Source organism: Urocitellus parryii, chromosome 8 (genome assembly GCF_045843805.1).
Source record: "Urocitellus parryii isolate mUroPar1 chromosome 8, mUroPar1.hap1, whole genome shotgun sequence".
Taxonomy (NCBI): Eukaryota; Metazoa; Chordata; class Mammalia; order Rodentia; family Sciuridae; genus Urocitellus; species Urocitellus parryii.
The window spans coordinates 35,652,211-35,673,399 of NC_135538.1; the positions used below are offsets into that span (position 1 = coordinate 35,652,211).

The 21,189-nt window shown below is 34.2% G+C and overlaps 1 protein-coding gene across 6 annotated transcripts in view; it reads left to right on the forward strand.

The window, feature by feature from the left end:
• Nucleotides 1-20,989, forward strand: part of Ptprk (protein tyrosine phosphatase receptor type K) — a 527,087-nt gene extending 506,098 nt beyond the window's left edge. For all 6 annotated transcript variants that reach the window (XM_026380467.2, XM_026380483.2, XM_026380491.2 and 3 more), the window contains 9 exons: nt 6,910-7,064; nt 9,312-9,447; nt 9,713-9,862; nt 10,749-10,922; nt 12,774-12,905; nt 13,041-13,166; nt 15,886-16,049; nt 16,586-16,721; nt 19,503-20,989. In XM_026380467.2, the coding sequence (XP_026236252.2) occupies nt 6,910-7,064; nt 9,312-9,447; nt 9,713-9,862; nt 10,749-10,922; nt 12,774-12,905; nt 13,041-13,166; nt 15,886-16,049; nt 16,586-16,721; nt 19,503-19,556 (1,227 nt within the window). In that variant the 3' untranslated portion in view covers nt 19,557-20,989. The remainder of the gene's footprint in view (nt 1-6,909; nt 7,065-9,311; nt 9,448-9,712; nt 9,863-10,748; nt 10,923-12,773; nt 12,906-13,040; nt 13,167-15,885; nt 16,050-16,585; nt 16,722-19,502) is intronic.
• Nucleotides 20,990-21,189: the final 200 nt, after the last annotated feature.

A 21,189-nucleotide genomic window follows, 5' to 3' on the forward strand; every position in this document is an offset into this window, starting at 1 on the left:
TCTGCCAGGCATGATTCTAAACCTTGGGACAAATGTTAAAAACCTCTGTTCATTTGGAGTTTATAATCCATTGAGGGGAGAAAGGTGGTAAATATAAACAAGTAATAGCATGAAAAGTGCTATGGTGAAAAATATGGTTGGGAATTTAGGGACTATTATTGAGATAGGGATGTTAGAAGGATGATTAGCAAAGGACTTGTTGAGAAAACAACATGAGTTCGGACCCAGAGGAAGTGAGGGTGTGACAGCTTATGTGGGAGGCAACAGGGTTTCTGGTAGAGGTTAAGTCATTTTTGTGACTGGAAGACTTACATTTCTGTCACAAGGAGAAATTGCCAGGAGACCAGGGTGTTCTGAGGTGGGTAGGTGAAGAACAAAAACAAGCATGAATTTGAAAAAAATAAAGAGCCTGGTTTTTATGATGATTAGGATGATTTTCGTTTGTACAAGGGAGTCAGGCAGCCATTGGAGGGTTTTGAACCTGAGGGCAACATGTTCTGACTTATTGATAAGGGGAACTGGATCAGGGAGGGTGGTATAATGAACTTGAAACAGCACATAAAGCGGGCTTAGTTGCAGAAAAGCTTAACAAATATGACTACCCAGAAGAGTAAACTAATCTGTATCAAAAAATATTAAAAATTATACACACAGGAAAAAAAAACTGTGATTATCAGTATCCCTAATTCTTAGAGATTCTAGAATCTCTGAAGAAAGGCAACTACTAGTATGTCTATTAGAGAGATTTAGCATTTTATATGGTACCATTTTTGATTTTCAAATCTTCAAGAATTTTTTTTCTTTTTTTTATTGTTTGTTCACAACATTACATATCATATTTCATACATTAGAGTCAAGTGGGTTATGAACTCCCATTTTTACCCCAAATACAGATTGCAGAATCGCATCGGTTACACATCCACATTTTTACATACTGCCATATTAGTGACTGTTGTATTCTGCTACCTTTCCTGTCCTCTACTATCCCCCTCCCCTCTCCGCCCATCTTCTCTCTCTACCCCATCTACTGTAATTCATTTCCCTCCTTGTTTATTATCCCATTCCCCTCACAACCTCTTATATGTAATTTTGTATAACAATATGGAAATGGAGGGAGACCCTCATTGTTATACAAAATTACATATGAGAAATTTTTTTTAATGAGGAATAATGCTCACTGGTTGTTAGTGTTGGTGAGATATTTTCATATGTTGCTGATCACAGTTAAATGGCTTTAAAACCTCTGTAAATCAATAAAACAGTGTATTTTCAGAACTTTAAAATGTTGATGTCGTTTGAGAAGCTTACTTTACATAAATATACTCTTAGAAATTTCTTTATATACAATGACTTCACTTATAGTCTTGGAAAATTATAGATAATCATATGTCTAGCAAAAATAGAGAAATAGTTAAATCATTACAGTCATATGATCTTCAACAATAATATTTGAAAGTAATTCTACCAATATAAAAAATAGAGGAAATATCAAATGAAAGTAACATTGTTAAGAACAGCATAATTATGATTATCACAACTATAAAATATAAAGGAAAATTTCTTTGATGAATCAAGTAGGATGAAATAAGCAATGATTATAGGACATTTCAAAAACAGAACCATTAAGCTTGATTTAATGAATAACTGGATCTCATTATTATATACAGTGAGAATATAGTATATGTGTTCTCTTAAATTTATACAAGTCTAGCAAAAATCAATCATGAATTTATTCATAAAGGAAACCTGAGTACATTTTAAAATTTTAGGTGTTTCTAAAATCTGATAGAAAGTAATAACAGATAACTGACCAATCACATTACAAATTACCTTCTTAGAAATCAGCAAATCCTCTGGATAATCCTTGAATGAATGATTGCTGAAATTATATCAGCAGTTTATGTGAAAATGTACCTAAAGTTATCCTCTAAGATAAATTTAGGTTCATGAACTATTTTAATTTAGAAGCATGTGAAAAAAAAATCACAAAAATCAGAAAACCAAAAAGAAAAAATCAATAGAATACAACAAAGCAAAATTAAATATAGGGGTTGGGACAGTGGCTCAGTGGTGAAATGCTTGCCTAGCATGTGTGACTCACTGGGTTCAATCCTCAGTGCCACATAAAATAAAAGTATTATGTCATCTATGACTAAAAAATAAATTAAGAAAAAAATTAAATACAAAAAGGAATACATGATAGAAAAAATAAGCTAAAAGTCTAGTTTCTTGAAAACATCAATAGAGTAACAAAATTATTGTCAATTATAATTGGGCACAAATAAAATTCTCTAATATTCTATGAAGTATACTATATTAGAAAACAAGAAAGGCTGCGCACGGTGATGCACACCTGTAATCCCAGGGACCTGTGAGACTGAAGCAGGAAGATGAAAAGACTGAGGCCAGCCTGGACAAATTAGTGAGACCCTGTCTCAAACAAAAAATAAAAGGGGCTGGGGATGTGGCTCAGTGGAGAGAGCCCCTCTTTAATCCAGAGTAACACATGCACATGTGCTCACGTGTGCGCGCATATGCACATACAGGTATATATGAACATAAGGAAGATATAACTACAGTTATTTGTATTATTAAGAAAGTTATAAAGAACATTGTATGTGAACTCAGATTTTAGTCTAGAGACGCTAATTTCCTAGCAAATAATACTTGTAAAAAAAATTGGCTCAGGAAGAGTTAGAAACCTGAACAGATGGTAGAAGAAAACAGAATAATTGTTAAATATACCATTAAAATTACACAATGATTTTATAGTTGAGGTTTCTTTATCCTTTAAAAGAATAACCAATGTCTGTGTCATTCAAACTATTTTAGCCATAAAAGAAACTTGAAAATCTAGCCTGTTATAACAGAACTAGATAAAAACTGTACTTTCTCAAGCACACATTCTCTCTCTCTCTCTCTCTCTCTCTCTCTCTCTCTCTCTCTCTCTTTCTCTCTCTCCTCTGCTCTCTTTTCTTTCTCTCTCTAGAACACACAAATTTTGCAGAACAATTTAACATAAAAAATTTTGAAAATTTGAATCTAGCAGTGAATTAAGAACATACAACCATATGATTTATCATGATTTTTCCCCAAGAATACAAGGATAATTCAACTGAGATAGAAAGTCTTGCAGATATTTCATTATGTCAGTACTTAAAAGGAACAAAATTATATGATTTTATTAGTAGATGAATGTATTTAATGTTATTTGAAAGACATTTGTAGTAATACTCTAATGAGGAAAATGAGGAGTTGTCTTAAAGTTGATAAAGGAGATTCAACAATAATTATTAGGGTACATGTTAAGGAGTGGAAAACTAAACACTATTAGTTTATTATAATAAACTGATGTAGGGAGTGTTATTGCTATTATTATTAGGAATATGATATGCATAATCATTCTCACTAGCATTCAATATTTTTTATTTTATTTTATTTTTTTTTCATGTCTGAGTGTATTAATTCTTTTTTTTTCTATTTTTTTTTTATTGGTCGTTCATAACATTACATAGTTCTTAATACATCATATTACACGGTTTGATTCAAGTGGATTATGAACTCCCGCTTTTACCCCGTATACAAATTGCTGTATCACATCAGTTACCCTTCCATTGATTGACATATTGCCTTTCTAGTGTCTGATGTATTCTGCTGTCTGTCCTATTGTCTACTCTCCCCCCTCCCCTCCCCTCCCCTCCCCTCCCCTCCCCTCCCTTTTTCTCTCTCTACCCCTTCTACTGTAAATCATGTCTTCCATTTGTATTCTCTTGACTTACCCCTCCTTACCTCTTATATGACATTTTGTATAACCCTGAGGATCGCCTTCCATTTCCATGCAATTTCCCTTCTCACTCCCTTTCCCTCCCACCTCTCATCCCTGTTTACTGTAAATATTCTTCTCAAGCTCTTCGTCCCTACCCTGTCCTTGTTTACACCCCTTATATCAAAGGAGTCATTTGGTATTTGTTTTTTAAAGATTGACTAGCTTCACTTAGCATAATCTGCTCTAATGCCATCCATTTCCCTCCAAATTCTAAAAGTTAACTCAAAATGGATCAAGGAGCTTGATATTAAATCAGAGACACGGCATCTGATAGAAGAAAAAGTTGGTTATGATCTACACGCTGTGGGATCGGGCTCCAAATTCCTCAATAGGACACCCATAGCGCTAGAGTTAACAAATAGAATCAACAAATGGGACTTACTCAAACTAAAAAGTTTTTTCTCAGCAAAAGAAACAATAAGAGAGATAAATAGGGAGCCTACATCCTGGGAACAAATCTTTACTCCACACACTTCAGATAGAGCCCTAATAACCAGAATATACAAAGAACTCAAAAAATTAGACAATAAGATAACAAATAACCCAATCAATAAATGGGCCAAGGACCTGAACAGACACTTCTCAGAGGAGGACATACAATCAATCAACAAGTACATGAAAAAATGCTCACCATCGCTAGCAGTCAGAGAAATGCAAATCAAAACTACCCTAAGATACCATCTCACTCCAGTAAGACTGGCAGCCATTAGGAAGTCAAACAACAATAAGTGCTGGAGAGGATGCGGGGAAAAGGGCACTCTTGTTCATTGCTGGTGGGACTGCAAATTGGTGCAGCCAATTTGGAAAGCAGTATGGAGATTTCTCGGAAAGCTGGGAATGGAACCACCATTTGACCCAGCTATTCCCCTTCTCGGTCTATTCCCTAAAGCCCTAACAAGAGCATGCTACAGGGACACTGCTACATCGATGTTCATAGCAGCTCAATTCACGATAGCAAGACTGTGGAACCAGCCTAGATGCCCTTCAATAGATGAATGGATAAAAAAAATGTGGCATTTATACACTATGGAGTATTACTCTGCATCAATATTTTTTAGAAGTTTTAACTAATAATTAGAAAAAAATAAAACGATTTTTTTGCCTAGAAAGCTGGAGATAATATTTTTAAATGAAACAAATAAACATTAGTTGTTAAATGACTAATTCAACATTAATATTCATAAATTATGGCTCTTCTTTATTAGCATAAACAGAAATCAACATTAAAATTCTTTCACAATAATAAAAATTATAAAATATCTTTGAATATGCTTAACAAGATACAACTCCTAGTTGAATAAAACACAAAAGTATATCAGAGGGCATAAAATAAGATGTAACTGAGTGGAGACATGCATCTTGTCACAGAACATGGAAGTACTTGACATTCATATCACTCTACAGATTTAATACAATTATTGGATTTTTATTTTGAACTTTTGGGTTCTTATTTAGAATTGAAAAAGTGACTTGGGGGTTCATAGGGGGAATCATGTATTTGGTAAGTACTCAGGAAATTTTAAATAAAAATAACAATGGGGCGCTGGGGTTGTAGCACAGTGGTAAAGTCCTTGCCTAGCACGTACAAGGCACTAGGTTTGATCCCCAGAACTACATAATAAAATAAATAAACAAAGTTATTATGTCTATCTACAATTAAAAATATTTTTTAAAAAGAATAATAGGGGAGGTCTACCACCAGATAGAAACATTTACTTTAAAAAGGAAGTCTTATACATGTAGCAGAAGAAATGAAGCAAGTCCCATACAGCCACTCCAGTAAAAGGGTAAATATAGAGGAGATGAAATAATTGTCTAAAATCAAGTCTTAAAATAATTTATGGTCTTCATCTCTAAAGTTGACTTGAAATTAGCAAAGAAGGTGATTTTTCCATTTGTGTAGTTTTGTGATGACTATTATAAGCATTTGTTGGGCCCTGCTTTGTGTAGTATATTGTGATAGGAACTGGAACCAGAAAGAATAATAAGACACAGTCTCCTAACTCCCAGGGTTTTGGTAATATCAGTTTATTCCTGATAGACTACAAAGATAATCTATCTTTTTCAATTTGGTTTATTAATTTCTTGTAATATTTTTACCTGTTCTGATTGAACAAGTGACATTGGGATCTTCCAATTCACAATCGAGTTAGAACTATAGAGATCACAGTTTCTTTTTCTTTTGTTATAAATGTGAGTTCTTAAAAATGAATTTTGCAGGGCTGGGATTGTGGCTCAGAGGTAGAGTACTCATCTAGCATGTGCGAGGCCCTGAGTTCAATCCTCAGCACCACCTAAAAATAAGTAAATAAAATAAAGGTATTGTGTCCAACTATTTCAAAAAAATAAATATTAATTGTGCTATTTCACTTGTGCTCTCCAAGTTTTGCTATCCAATTCTCTATGCTTCTTTTAATAAAAATGAAAGAAGAGGTTTTAAAATATACAGTTATAGGGTTCTTTTAAAGTAACCCCACAGGACAGATACAGTATATGCCTTGCTTCTTTGATTTTGAATTTTTGTTACTATCCATAGTACTCTAGGTGCTGAATTATTTCAGGGAGCTAAGAAAACTCATTTACCCATAGAACAATTTAGTGGTCTGTATACTTTTACAAACAAATCTAGAGTACCACTGTGCTGGAAATCCCCCCAGGCTATGCTTCAAAACCATTTTCAACATGGATAAGCAAGGCATTAACATCTCTTCATGAGGCAAAATCTGGACCATTGCTTTTATACACCATTGGAGAACTCAGTTCATTGTGTCAATAGTGTAGCATTTAGGCTTTCGATTTCCTTCTTTTCCCCTAATAATTTTATGAGTTGTCATTCCCAGTAAGAAGCAAGCTGTCAAGATAAATAAAATTTTCCCAGACTTAACTGAGAAAACCTTCTAATGTTCTGTGGCAGTTAGCTGACAATAATGGTAAGCTCCTAAGCTAGTATCCTTTTGTAGAAAAGGCATCATCTTTAGTAAATTTTTAATTGTTATCACTGTCAGTCAGTTCTAGTACCCATAATTAAGTTTAATGGCTTCATTTTGGTCCTTTTGAAAACACTTCTTTCCATCTTTGCACAGAGGGGATACAATGAAATTCGTGAAGTTAAACAGTTCCATTTCACGGGCTGGCCTGACCATGGAGTGCCGTACCATGCTACTGGGCTTCTTTCTTTTATCCGGAGAGTCAAGTTATCCAACCCTCCTAGTGCAGGCCCCATTGTTGTTCACTGCAGGTGAGTGGTGGTCCAAATCATTTTGACTGTATGCAGTTAGCTGTTTTACAAGACAAGCCAGGCATGTTTGCATATGCCTATAATCCCAGCATCCCAGGAGGCTGAGGCAGGAGGATCACAAGTTTGAAGCCAGACTCATCAACTTAGCAAGGCCCTAAGCAACTTAATGAAACTCTGTCTCAAAACAAAAAAAATAAAAAGGGCTAGGGATATGGCTCAGTGGTTTAGTGCCCCTGGGTTCAATTCATAATACAAATATATATATACACACACACACACAAACACACACACACACACACACACACACACACACACATATCAAGGAAAGAAGGCAAGACTTTTACGCACAAATACCAATGTGCGTTTTCAAAGTGCCAGCTTGCATTTATTGCAGATAATGTAAAATGCAATAAAAGAAAAGTTAACTTTAAGTAGGATATAAAACAGAAACTTGAGAAATACATACATTCATCCTAATGTGTGTAGTGTTATCCACAATTACAAGTGTGGAAACTGACTTTTAGTGGCAACATCTGTGTTTTTGATCTTTTTTTTTTATCACTTTTGCAAATCCCATATTGTCTGGAATGGTAGGTTAAAATAGAGACTTCTTGCCAATCTAGTAAATTCCCACTAGAATCCCCAGCTTTTAAAACTAAATGTGAGACATACAGAGTTACTAAATGGCCTAAATTACAAGAATTTGTGCTGCAAAACAGAGATTTAAATTTTTTTTTCAAAACAACATTCATCAGAGGACCTTGAAAAGTACATCAGTAAAATTCAGCAAATATATGCCCCCCAAATTAACATTATATCCAGACTCCTTCTGATTAGAAACCTCTCTTAAAATAAGCATTCTGAGACACTAAAAGCAAATTACATGGCCTCATATTGAGATGTGACCAGAAAAATAAGTACTGAATCGGAAAAGCTTTTCTAAATGCTATACACCATTCTCAAACAGTAGCCCTACAAGCTACATAATAGGTTGTACTAAAGCATTTCTTTTCTTTCTGAAAATCCAACCTATTCAGGATTTAAATGGCCTTGTACAAAAGGGGGGCAAGCAACAGAGAATGAAACAAAAGTAAAGTATTCCATAAGGATCAGATACTATGTACCCTGGGAAAGGAACCTTCATTTCAGTCCTCCTCAAGAAATCTGATGTACTCCTCAATTACTTTCCTGTCTCAAACCCTGGGAACAGTGATTGAGAAGATGGTAAGGGGAAAAAAAAAAAAAAACGGAAAGAGACACACACAATATCTTTTGCTTAAATTTCTAAACGAACAGTGAGTTTAAAAAAGTGGATAACAAAGAAATAATGTTATTATTCATCTAAGCATTTAGAAAATAAGATAAATAAGTTTTCAATTCAGGGATTTCTTTATTTATTGTAGAGGTTTACTTTCTTATAAATGGCTTATTTTGGAAGTGCTCCAGGAGTCTCAGATACTCTCTTGAAACAGAAATATCATCTGCCACTTAATACCATGCATCTCTGAATTTTTAACATTCTCTGGGGTTAAGATAATCAAAGTACGTTAGGATTTATTTTTTTAGTTTCATATAATAAGATAGTGGTTATTGGGACCTGCTGGTAATCAGTCTACATCTAACAATTCATTTTTATTTTCCCTTCTGATCATGATTCCAATATTGTTTCTCCTATTGAGTCCTCTCTTCAATAGCCGTCATTCTCTTCCTACCTGTCCCAGGAGCATTTCCTGTGGATTGTGGCTACTCAGGTTTCCCCCTGAAAGGCTTTGGAACAAATGTGGGTTTTGCCCTAGTTTTTACAGGCATGTCTGTGAGACACTGAGCTTCATTCCCACATGGTTTTCCAGGGGACCCACAAGATGAGTGTGAAATAATTTCCATTTGGAGTTAAAATTTATAGCCTGAATCCACCAACTAATTGATCCTATGAGTTTGAAATTATATGTATTAAATCAATGTGAAATGAAGACAATGTGAGAAAAGTATAGAATTTGAACAATGCATGTTCATTATTTTCAATTGGGAAACATTTTAAAACTCTTGTTCCAATCTTCTGTTTATACCAAGCCAGATATTCGACACGAAGTTATCTGTGCATTAATAAGTTTTTAAACAGCATGTACAAATTAAGAATCTCACACTGCATTAAATCAATTTGATTTCACCTCAAAGTGAAAGACCTTTATTTAATGCCATAAAGATAAACATGTTTCTCACAATTTTTCAATTTAATGTTTTTCACAGTGCTGGGGCTGGACGAACTGGCTGTTACATTGTGATTGACATCATGCTGGACATGGCTGAAAGAGAGGGTGTTGTTGACATCTATAACTGTGTCAAAGCCTTAAGATCTCGTCGTATCAATATGGTCCAGACAGAGGTATATCAATTTATCTCTAGTGAACTTTCTTTTTTTCTTTTCATCACCCATAAAACAAAATAGTAGAGTAGTAGGTTTAAAAAAAAACTGGATAATCAATGTTAGATCATCAAATCATATAGGAAATTTTTGGTACTATAATATTTCAATAGAGAGAAAATTATCTATATCATCTGGGAATGACCTGCTGGGAATCAGGCATCTACCTTTGACAGAAAAATGTTATTAAAATAGCATAAAATTTTCTTTTCCTTTCTTTTCATAGGAACAGTACATTTTTATTCATGATGCCATTTTAGAAGCCTGCTTATGTGGAGAAACTGCTATCCCTGTCTGTGAATTTAAAGCTGCATATTTTGATATGATTAGAATAGACTCTCAGACTAACTCTTCACATCTCAAAGATGAATTTCAGGTACGGACTATTTCTAAGGCTTCTTTTATGACTTGGTACAATTTGTTCTGGGCACTAATAGTTCTTTTAAGAAAGGTCTTTCAAGTCAAATTTATAACCTTTGACCCTATTTCAAGTATAATAAAATACCTGTCTCTTTCATTATACATATCATTGGAGTCACTTTTGTATTAATGAGCTCATTTCTCCTGTATCCTGAAGGGCAAATGAGTTCATACTCAGGGAAGAGAATGAGGACAAAATATTATAAAAGTCAAATTTGTTAATGATTTGTGTGTATTTATAACCTTTTTTTTCTCCATGTAACTTTGTGGATCTTGACCTTCTTGCTATTAACCATGTGAACAGATCAAGCACATTAAGAAAAATAGCCGAAATTTGTACTAAACTTTCTCTAAATAGCCCCAAATGTTTTACTGCCCTTAAAACATCCCTGAAGTTGGGTGAAAAATGAAGTCAAGGGTAAACTCTAGAAATTTAATCCCATGAATCTTAATTTAGCACTCTTCCCAATACTCACTGTGTCTTCAAATACCAAAATGTGATGGCAAATGTTAGTTTCCAACCCTGGAAGGTCATCATCAGCATCATGGACCACCCTGAGTGGATTTTCTTTGGTTAGGCAATGTATCTTACCGGTATCTGTGTTGTTTAGCTTCACTTTCCTTTAAGAAGAAGCACACTGAAGACTCTGCATCTTATTTCTTTGCACTTCTCAGGCTTCATTAGCTTTAACTAAAAAGTCTATCAGCCTGTCATAGTGGCAACTACCATTACCCACACAAATCCTTCACTTTCTACTTGGCCTCCTAAATTCTTGATGGGTGGGTGTTATGCTATCAAATGGGTTACTGTCTTTTAACCTGGGTTCTCTTTTTCCTTTTAGACTCTGAATTCAGTCACCCCTCGACTACAAGCTGAAGACTGCAGTATAGCATGCCTGCCAAGGAACCATGACAAGAACCGTTTCATGGACATGCTGCCACCTGACAGATGTCTGCCTTTTTTAATTACAATTGATGGGGAGAGCAGTAACTACATCAATGCTGCTCTTATGGATGTAAGAGACTGCCTTCTTTGTTAGTGTAAAGTGCCATGAAAATCTACATACTACAACTGAACACTGGCTAGTTTTCTTGTCTAGGAATTTAAAATGGCTTAGAAAGAAAAATCGGAAACTTTGAAATACAAGTTTTTGGAGAGCTATTTTAGATTTTTCCTTACAGAAACTCTTAGTAGCTATACTTTTTGAAGTTTTATTGTAGATTTAGAGCTTGATTGTCAATTATTATATAGGATAGACTGCAGGTTACATTTCCCATCTTAATTATTTTCAAAAAAGAAAGTCATGGCTGATCTGTTCTGAATATCATTAGGAATGAATGTTTTAAATGACAGAATGCCATATTGTACCAAATTTATACTAATTTGTAAAATTTGGGGGAACTTTAATCTGTGGCATTTAATATTCCAATAATTTATAGATAATTTGTTTTATTTACCATTAGTTAATAGAGACTACTTAAAAATAACTAAGGAAGTATTAACCCAGGTTAATACGATGTTAATGCATCCATTAACATGAAAGAGCTATCTTGTCTTATTCTAAGTTTTATCAAATGTGGGTACTCCAACATATACTTGGTGTATTAGTAATCCATAAATAGAATGACATGGAAAGAGAGTTTTAAATGATTTTAAATGATAAAGCTACCTTACTTTAGTTAACCTGGGAAAAAGCAAGACTATCAAGGTTCAGGATCATTTAAAACAGCTTACCATCTTCATTTCTAGCTTTGGCCCTTTTGACTACTAAATCATAGCAAGAAGAAATTTGAAGTCAGAGACCTTTCCTTTCTAACTATAATGAGGCTAAGTTGTTGCTCCTATTGTGTTGTCCAGAATTACCATCTGTAAATTAGCAGCCTTGTATGGAGTAGAAACTTGTAATCGCCCACATTCTACTCCCAAGACGAGTCTTATCCAGTGACTTGCTCTTATCTGTGCTACAAAGAAAAATAATCTAGAGACAAGCTCAAATAGAAAGCTCTCATCCTTATTGTACCTCGCATCTTGCTGGTGGTTTAAATTAATACATAGAAAAAATATATTTCTATTTTAGTATAGATTATGAATCTGAAGAAAACCAGATTTCCCAGACCAGATAGATATTGCCTTGACTATCCCCTCCTCTGGGAAAAGATAATATGTTGAGTCCTAATCAAAGGACACTTAGTAAGCAAGGTGCCATCACACCCTTGACTGGGGCCAAGATGTGTTAACTCTCTGTCACTTGAGAATTTTAAATGATTGAAACTGTCATTCCAAACACCAATGTTCACTGATGTTCATGGCCCAGGCACCATAGAAAATGGATTGCCTATTGAAAAATATGTTGTGGATACCCATATAATATAAAAACATGACAGTTGGAGATACCTGTGTTTGTTATTATTTGAAAAGGAGGGGAGTCAAACAGTTTTATTTATACACACACATATTCTCACAGGAGATTGACAGACAAACATACTGGGGATTTTGTGCTTACTTTGCCTTCAGTCTTTCAGAGATTCACTTACCTGTGGGAAATTGAAACAGCCCAGCAAATGGAAGATCTTTATTTCAATCTTTAGTTTCATCTTTTGTATTTGTACCATATTTATGTTTCTCAATGAAATTCAGTTCTTGACTTGAATTGTTTTGGAGCCATCAATGTTTTCCCACCAAATTGATGCATTACTAGTTCCAGTGAATTCCAGTGACCCCCACAGCTTAGGCAGCACTCTGCCTCCATCTCTATGTATAGCCAGCAAGCACCTCTACTGTTCCTACATTGAAGTGTGTTGAATCTGGACAACCTATCTGATCATGCATTTTGAGTTATTATATTTCCTACCTCCTTTCTTCACAGAGCTACAGGCAACCAGCTGCTTTCATTGTCACACAATACCCACTGCCAAACACTGTGAAAGACTTCTGGAGATTAGTGTATGATTATGGCTGTACTTCCATTGTGATGCTAAATGAAGTCGACTTGTCCCAGGTTAATAGCCATGGATTGCTTTATTTATTTGTTTATAATTTAAGTAGTAATAAAATGCTAGTTTTTGCTGTATAGTACTCTAATTAGAAAAAAATAATGCGCCTTTATTTTTCTTTCAAAACATTCATCACCTAGGGCTGCCCCCAGTACTGGCCAGAAGAAGGGATGCTACGATACGGCCCTATTCAAGTGGAATGTATGTCTTGTTCAATGGATTGTGATGTGATCAACCGGATATTTAGGATATGTAATTTAACAAGAGTAAGTCTTTGTTGGGTCATTCTAATGAGTCTGATTCAGAGCAAGCAGATCACCATCATGATGGGCTAGAATTCAATTCAGACAATAGAGAGTGAAGAATTCATAAACACTACATGATCTATCTCAAAGCTAGTAAACATTCTTATACTTCAATACAAGGAAAAAGACATATCAAATGCAAGAAGTTAGAAATTTGAGCTAGATTTATGGGTAGACTACCATATCCCATGGTGATCTAGACTCAGGTGCAGTGGTTCAATTACCAATTGGGCCTGATGGCCTCAGTCTGGTTCCTGTGAAGGATGACTGCATTTCTTATTAGTACTGACACTCAACAGATGCATGTGATTAAAAAATAAGAACATAATAGTGATGATGATGACAGAGAAGCTTTAGCCCAGAATGAAGGGATATATCAGATCAGCCTGTAGGAAAGACCAGTGTCATTATTCCAAGACCTGAGCATGAGAGAGAGATCCAGGACCAAAGGAGGAGATAAATCACAGCCATCACTGATTCTCTTCCAAAACAAAACCTCATCTTTCTTTTAATGGCCTGATGTCCAGTTCTGTCCAGATGTAAAAGGAGAGAGCCAGCTGATACCACTGTGCCTTTTCCCAGCTGCTAAGTACTAGTTGTTTCCCTCAGAAATCTTTTCCCTGACTGTTCATACGCTTTACTCTAATGACAAGTTTGAGTATCTCGCCAAAAAAAAAGGTATTTATAATAAATATTGTTTTATGTAATCAGATAGCAAACAGTATGTGAAAAGAAAACATTAGTAGCCTCTATAGAATTGTGCTTTTTAAAAGGGAAATTGCTGTGTTTTTTTTAAAGTTCCAGCTTTACGTATGTGTATTATTTTGAATATGTGATTAGGATTGTCTTGTTTCGGTGTTTCTCATATCCAAATGACTATATGTGTGTCGTGTTAATTAGTCTATATGTATATAACTATGAGCAAGGGATAAAATCATATCCAATTCTATTGCTCATTTCAGTGGGGAAAAAAGGATAACTTCAATCATGTCATAATACTCATGCATATCTTAGATGTTAATTTAAATGGAATCTCATTATGTCTGCACATCTGTTACATTATGGTTCTAGTAATATTTTAGCTGAGAAACCGTAGCTGCTAAACGAAGAAAGTAAAACTCATCTGTGAATTGAGATGTTTGTATAAAAATTTTTCCAGGAACAAGACCTGAAATCTGTATTACTTTTTATAAGCATATATATTTATTTGTTTTTTTATTTATCTTCCTCTATATTTGATGTTCTGGTACATTTTTTTTTTTTGCTCTGGTGCATTTTTTCCCCATTTTGATTATTTAGTATTATTCACTTCATCAAACTTTTAGTATGCACAAATAACAAGTTGGGTATTGTAGGAGTTGCATAAACCCTTATGATGTGGAACTTAGGATCTGATGCCTATGATACAGATTACTCACTGTGTTGCTTATAGTTCCTATCAAGAGTTTAAGGTTTTGATTCCTTTCAACAACATTACTATTTAAAAAGTATTACGTATACCTCTTGTGATAGAGTTTAGGAAGAAAAGAAAGATGTCCGTATCTTTAAGGAATTTATATTTTGCCAAGGAAGATAAGAATTCAGCAACTAATTATATAATCATTTATATATTAATATGATTTACATATGCTAGGGATTAAAAATCCAAAATAAAGACTGTTTCACTGGATGATCTGACACAGCAGAGTGATCAAAGAAGACCTTTCTAAGATTGAGGTATTTTAAGCCAAAAATTAAGAACTTATGGGAGTTATTCAGAGTGAGGTAACCACATAGTTTGTTGTTGTTGTTGTTGTTTTGGGTACAAGTGATTGAACCCAGGAGCACTTAACCACTGAGCCACATCCCAGCCCTTTTTTTTTTTAATTTATCTTTATTTATTTGGGACAGAGTCTTGATAAGTTACCCAGGGCCTCAGTAAGTTGCTAAGGCTGGTAATCAACCATCTTTTCTTGCCCAACATGGAGAGCTTTCCCAGGACAACTGAGTTTGAAATGTTCGCACAAAACCTATTTCAAATTGGTCACTCTTCTTGGGATTGAAAAGGGCAAGCAAGAAGGAAGTTTTCTAGATGAAAGAGACAGTTTCCAAAATCCCCCAGGCAAGAAGTGACTTGATAAATAGATTAAAGAGGTCAAAATGTCTAAAACTTGAATACCATGTTACATTAAAAAAAATGGAGAAGGAGGTGGAGCCAGATTATATAAGAACTTTTAAATTATGGCAGAGATTTGGATTTTATGCTAAGATCATTTGAAAGCCATTAAAGCAGGGAATGACAAGAACATTTTTGTATTCAAAATAATCATGATGCCTATACTAACAAGGGATTGGAGGGAGATCTAATTTCATTCAGGGCGATCAACTAGGAGGTAATTGTCACAATTGTAATTGGCAGTGGCCTAAAGAGGAGATAAATTTGCAAGTTATTTAGGAAACATAAAGATAGGGATCAACACTGAATTTGGAGTGTGAGGATAAAGCAGGTATAGACAAAGATTCCCATGTTTTTTGCTGCTATAACCTGGAATGTCTCCATATGGGCATGTACATACTGGGACTTACATCAAGTAGGCTCAATCCAATGTAAATTTCATTTGTATTGTTAATTGTATATACTTTTTTATTTTTTCCCTAAATTCTAGTCTCAATTCACATAAAAATCCATTTCCCTCTACAGCCACAGGAAGGTTATCTGATGGTACAGCAGTTCCAATATCTAGGTTGGGCTTCTCATCGAGAAGTGCCTGGCTCCAAACGATCATTTTTGAAGCTGATTCTGCAGGTGGAAAAATGGCAGGAAGAATGTGAGGAGGGGGAAGGCCGGACGATCATCCACTGCTTGTAAGTGGGACAGGTTGGCCCAATCAGTCAGGGAGGCTTTTGGTGGGCATTTCCTCATTAGCCTTTGAAATTTTTGTGTCAAAGAATTCTCAACTGAAATCTTAACAGACCTCCCATATATATTTATATTTCTAAATAGAGCTTCTGCCTTATGATATTATAATTAAGTACTAATTTTAATTTTTCTATTTTCTAAATATTGATTATTTTATAGCTATTCATCTAATTGAAACTCTTTGGAACACTGTTCTGAACAACTTCTCTGATTTACACATTACAAATATGTCAGAATCTCAAGGAATCTGAGTTTCAGTACTCAGTGCCTATAGCATATTCCTAAGTGCAAGCTATTGAGCTCCCCCATCTTCAAGCTTCCTCCTCTCTGCCCTGTACAGATACATGCATGCATATAAAGCAAAACAAAGACACGAATGAAAAAAATGTTGAAGACGATTCTTTGTTTCTCCTAACATATATTACAGTATGACATGTGGTTCCGCAAACCTGAAAAAATACCTTTGCACTCTCTGTTTCAGAAATGGTGGTGGTCGAAGTGGTATGTTCTGTGCCATAGGCATCGTTGTTGAAATGGTGAAACGGCAAAATGTTGTTGATGTGTTCCATGCAGTAAAGACACTGAGGAACAGCAAGCCAAACATGGTGGAAGCCCCAGTAAGTCACAGTCTTGGACATAGAAGGGGTCTTAGAGGTTATATAGTCATATACCTACTTATCAATTGATTTAATGCACTTGAGGAAGCTGATGTGAAAATGAATTGCAGAGACTTTCCTGCCTAATTGATAGATTGTGAAGTATCTTCCTGTGCCTACATAAATTAGTGAACATCACATAAAGTATTAATGATAAAGGAAATTAATTTTGGGAAATGCATAGGACGTTTTTTTTCTATTATAGCCAACAAATATTTGCCGTAATAAACCTTGGTGAATGGTTCTTTTAAAAAAAAAATCCTTCTATGTAGGCTGTTTCTCACTTATTTTTATTTCTTAAAGCTTATTGAGTTAATAGGGTAAACATGTATCTGAGGTCATACTCGGGTTAATTCAGTACCTTAGACACCCAGTGTTTTTAAAAGGCAGAGAAATTTATTTTAGTCTGTATTCACAATTATTCTTTTCCTGATCAAATTATAAATTGTTAAGCTATCATTATGCACAGTTTTCAGCTTTTACAACAATAGAGCACAGTTCATATGATATTCTATGAGTTTGAGCCCATAAAACCAGAACACAGCTTGGAGAATATGAGCTGATAGGTATATATGGGAAATTTCATCTGGGTGAGGCTGTATGTGGAGTAAGAAAGAAGGTTCTTACCCTTCTAACATATTTTACTTCTAAAGAGAGCTATCTGTGGGTTACACATATGTACATAATGGGATTAGGTTAGGAGCAGCTGTGTAGTTTATGCTCACAGAAAAGTAAACCAGAAAAACCAAGGCATCATTGTTCTTGCCCTACATTTATCAAGATGATCAGATAACTAAAATGAGCAATTCAATAAGCCTTAAACTATTTTCACCACTTCCTGCTCCTGGATTGTTCACACAAAATGTGCATTGCTTCCTGAGACAAAAATCTGAAGACTAAGGTTTATGTTCTTTCACTTTTACAAGTGGTAGCAGATTTCTACCCTTTCTAAAGACCCCTTCTGACCCCTCTGCCCCGTGTTGGACAAGATGGTGTAGGTTTTGTGTGAGGTGCTAACAATTGAGGAGAGAGAGGGTAGATTTGAAGGATTTTCAAGGTAGAACTTGCAGATCTTCTTACAAAAATGGATATATAATAGTTACGCCCTTAAAACTCTATTGTTTGAAGGTTTGTAATCTGTAAAATTTAAACTAAGCTTCTCTCACAAGGATTAAGTCATCTTAAAATCATCCTGGGGTTCACTCCTAGTTTCAGAATTCAACTTTTACCTTGAAATTTAAGGTTGATATCCCAGCTTTTCTTTAAATTAAGATCCTGTAGTTTAACTCTGCCATTGTAGAACATTCCAATGTGTTACTGTTTTCTTTTACATTCCTGCCCCCATGAATCGTGTCCAAACATCAAGATTAATGATTAGTTCATTGTTCTGTGGGGTTTACCTGAATTTGGTACAGACATTTAGATTGTAAACAAAATTGATGGAGACTATTTTTAAAAGACACAACTTTCTAAGTACTTTTTGGGTCTTTCTATGTACTTATCATAGCATTGGGCTAATTTAAATCATATTCACTTTGATAATTAGTATAAAATGATGAACTCCTCTTGGGAAAAGTTTTTTTTTAACCAGTTTCATTGTTACAGACACCAAGAAGTTCTGTTTAGAAGTAATGCATATTTTAGATAGATAGTACTAAAGTTCAGTACTAAAGTAATATAGTTCAGCCTGAAGATTTACCTGCTTGGACAAAATTGGGAAGTTCAAAATGAGTTACATATTGTAAGTCAGGATTTATAATATGGTCTCTAAATTTTTCAAAATTCTTGATAATTGATCAAGTCCATGGATAAATTTAAAAGAAAGATGATTTTAACTCAGAAACTTTTTGGCAATCAAGTTGTCTTAAAGGTTGCAGAAACAAATTGTTAGATATAAATAAAATTAAAATTTTTAAGAATCACTCTTTTACTTAAGAAATATTTTTGTAAAATTTGCTTAAATTATACTGTGAAGGATCATGAACTATGACAAACATAAAAACTTAAATTTCAAAAGGCAGTTTAAAACAACTTTCTACTTTTCTCCCCCTTTCTCTTCCTTCCCCACCTCTCTCCTAAGACAATAATATAAAATATGGAGAAAAGTATTTGCACACTTTGTAAGCAATATAAAATAAAGAAAACAGTAAAAAGCAACTTAATAGTGAAACAATCAATATGATAGATTTTTATGTAATGTTAGAGATATTAAGTAACATGGGAAAAACTTCATAACATTGTTACATAAGAGACAATAAAATATAAAATTCTACAGCAAAATATGTAATTATATTCATTCTGAGATAATTATTTCAACCATGTAAAAAAGCAGGCTGAAACAAAGTAAGGCAATATTTAAACAGTTTGTTCTTATGGTTGAATTATAGCTCTTTTTCTGATTCTTTATATTTTTATGTGCTGAGAAAATTTTCTGTAATGAAGAAGTATTACTACTATAATCATATAAAAAATCTGGACATTTCAGAATTTTTTGATATAGAAAATATATCAAATTTTTGATAGAGAAAGATAAAATGTCTTTTAAATCATTTCTCTTTTTTAAAGCAGGTGTTATTTGACTCAATTATAAAATATATATGCCTAGATTTCACCTTGTATATATAAAAATAATTTGGAATTCTTTAATAATGTAAACTTGATTTCAAGTACTCAGTTGTTAGCTATTATTCACCATTCACCTTTTTAATACTTCTGTCAACGCTTTTGTCTTAATGTTTTTAGGAGCAGTACCGTTTCTGCTATGATGTAGCTTTGGAGTACCTGGAAACATCTTAGTTGGGTGAGACTTTTTACAGTGCATCCAACCGGAAACCCATTCACCTGTTGAGCCAGCAACTGTTGCACCTGTTACACCTGTGCAGAAAGATTTTAATGTGGGGGGTGGGAGGATTTTACATTTGAGAGGTAAAAGTATTTTTCTTATGAAGTTGTGTATCTTAATAAAAAGGACTTGATTAGTTTCTATTACTGTATTAAAGTGTCCACATTTAGTGCCACATAAATTATATTTAATAAGAACCAGATTCAAATGAGAACTTATCAGTGTTTGTACAGTGAATATGCAGCCTTTTCTCCTCATTTCAGTCAAACAACCACCACATGTTGCATGAATTCGTACTTTCTATGTGGCATTTCTCTCCCTTTTTAAAAGAAAAGCTGTTGAATCTTTAAAGAAAGAAGAAAAAAAAGCTGTGCAAATTCATAGTAACTTTCATTTTTTATATGTTCCAAGTGTAGCAGATCTCTATATAAATATATAAATATATATAACTGGCTTATTTTCTTTTAATGTGCAATGATGGCTGGATCATTTAAAGTTCTTTTTAGAAAATAACATAAGCCAAAGACTCAAGTGTAAATATGTCTATATGGAGAAAGCACATTATATTTATTGGTTACTTACATTCCTTTTTTGATGGCTAAAATACTACCACCACACAATCATTTTTGTTTCCGAAGAAAGCTTTTTCTTTAGCTAAAATCAACTGCAAACGATTTTTGTAGATTATTTTTTGTATGTTTTAGTGTAAGTAGAGGATAAACTTTTTATTCATAAACCAGGAAGCAATGTTCTTTATAGTGATTCTCTTGTGTACATGCTTGTGAATTAAATTTATGTGAAACATCTTGGCAATTGTCTATTAATAGAGGACCAAATTAAAACGTTTTGCTGAAAATGTATAGCTTTTCACAATTTCATTAGGTAAACAATGGTTTGGTGATCATATACGAGAAATACACACATTAAAAGGCCTTGCTGGTGACTTGCACAATGTTGAACATAGCCTGTAAGCATTGTTTAAATTTTTAAGGAATCAATCTTTTCAGCCTGTGGCCAAGCACTGGTCGAGAACATAAGATGGCAACATTTATGCTTTCAGGGTCAAGTTTTAGCAAACTGTAAACTGTCAAGGTGATGAAATGTTTCTTTTGATGTTTAACTGCACATGCTTTGGGTTCTGACCGTAGAAAATGTAAACGAATCAATGCCAGATTCCTGTTTTGAGCGTTAACACAGGATACTCAAGTGAACCTAAATGTGGTCTTGTTCACATGCTCCTTGTAGCTGTAACTTCACATCATCGGCTTGCAGTTTGTTACTGACTACAGCATTCCAGTGTCCTCTTTCTAGATTGCCAGTTCATGACATGGTGCTTATAGAGATTTAATTAAAGTAAGAGTGAAATAAAGTTTTTGTAATTACAACAGTTATTGTTTGCACATGATTTTTCTCCTTTTAATTTTCTTCTTTCACTTCCAAGAAAAGAGCATATTCCTACACTCACTGATACACAAGTAAGGCTCAAAAATTTCATTAAAAGAATAACTAGTATCCAAACACTAACAATAGTTTGTTTTAGTTTTATTCCCCACATTGAATGCTAAAATGACCAAGTGAATAGAGGAA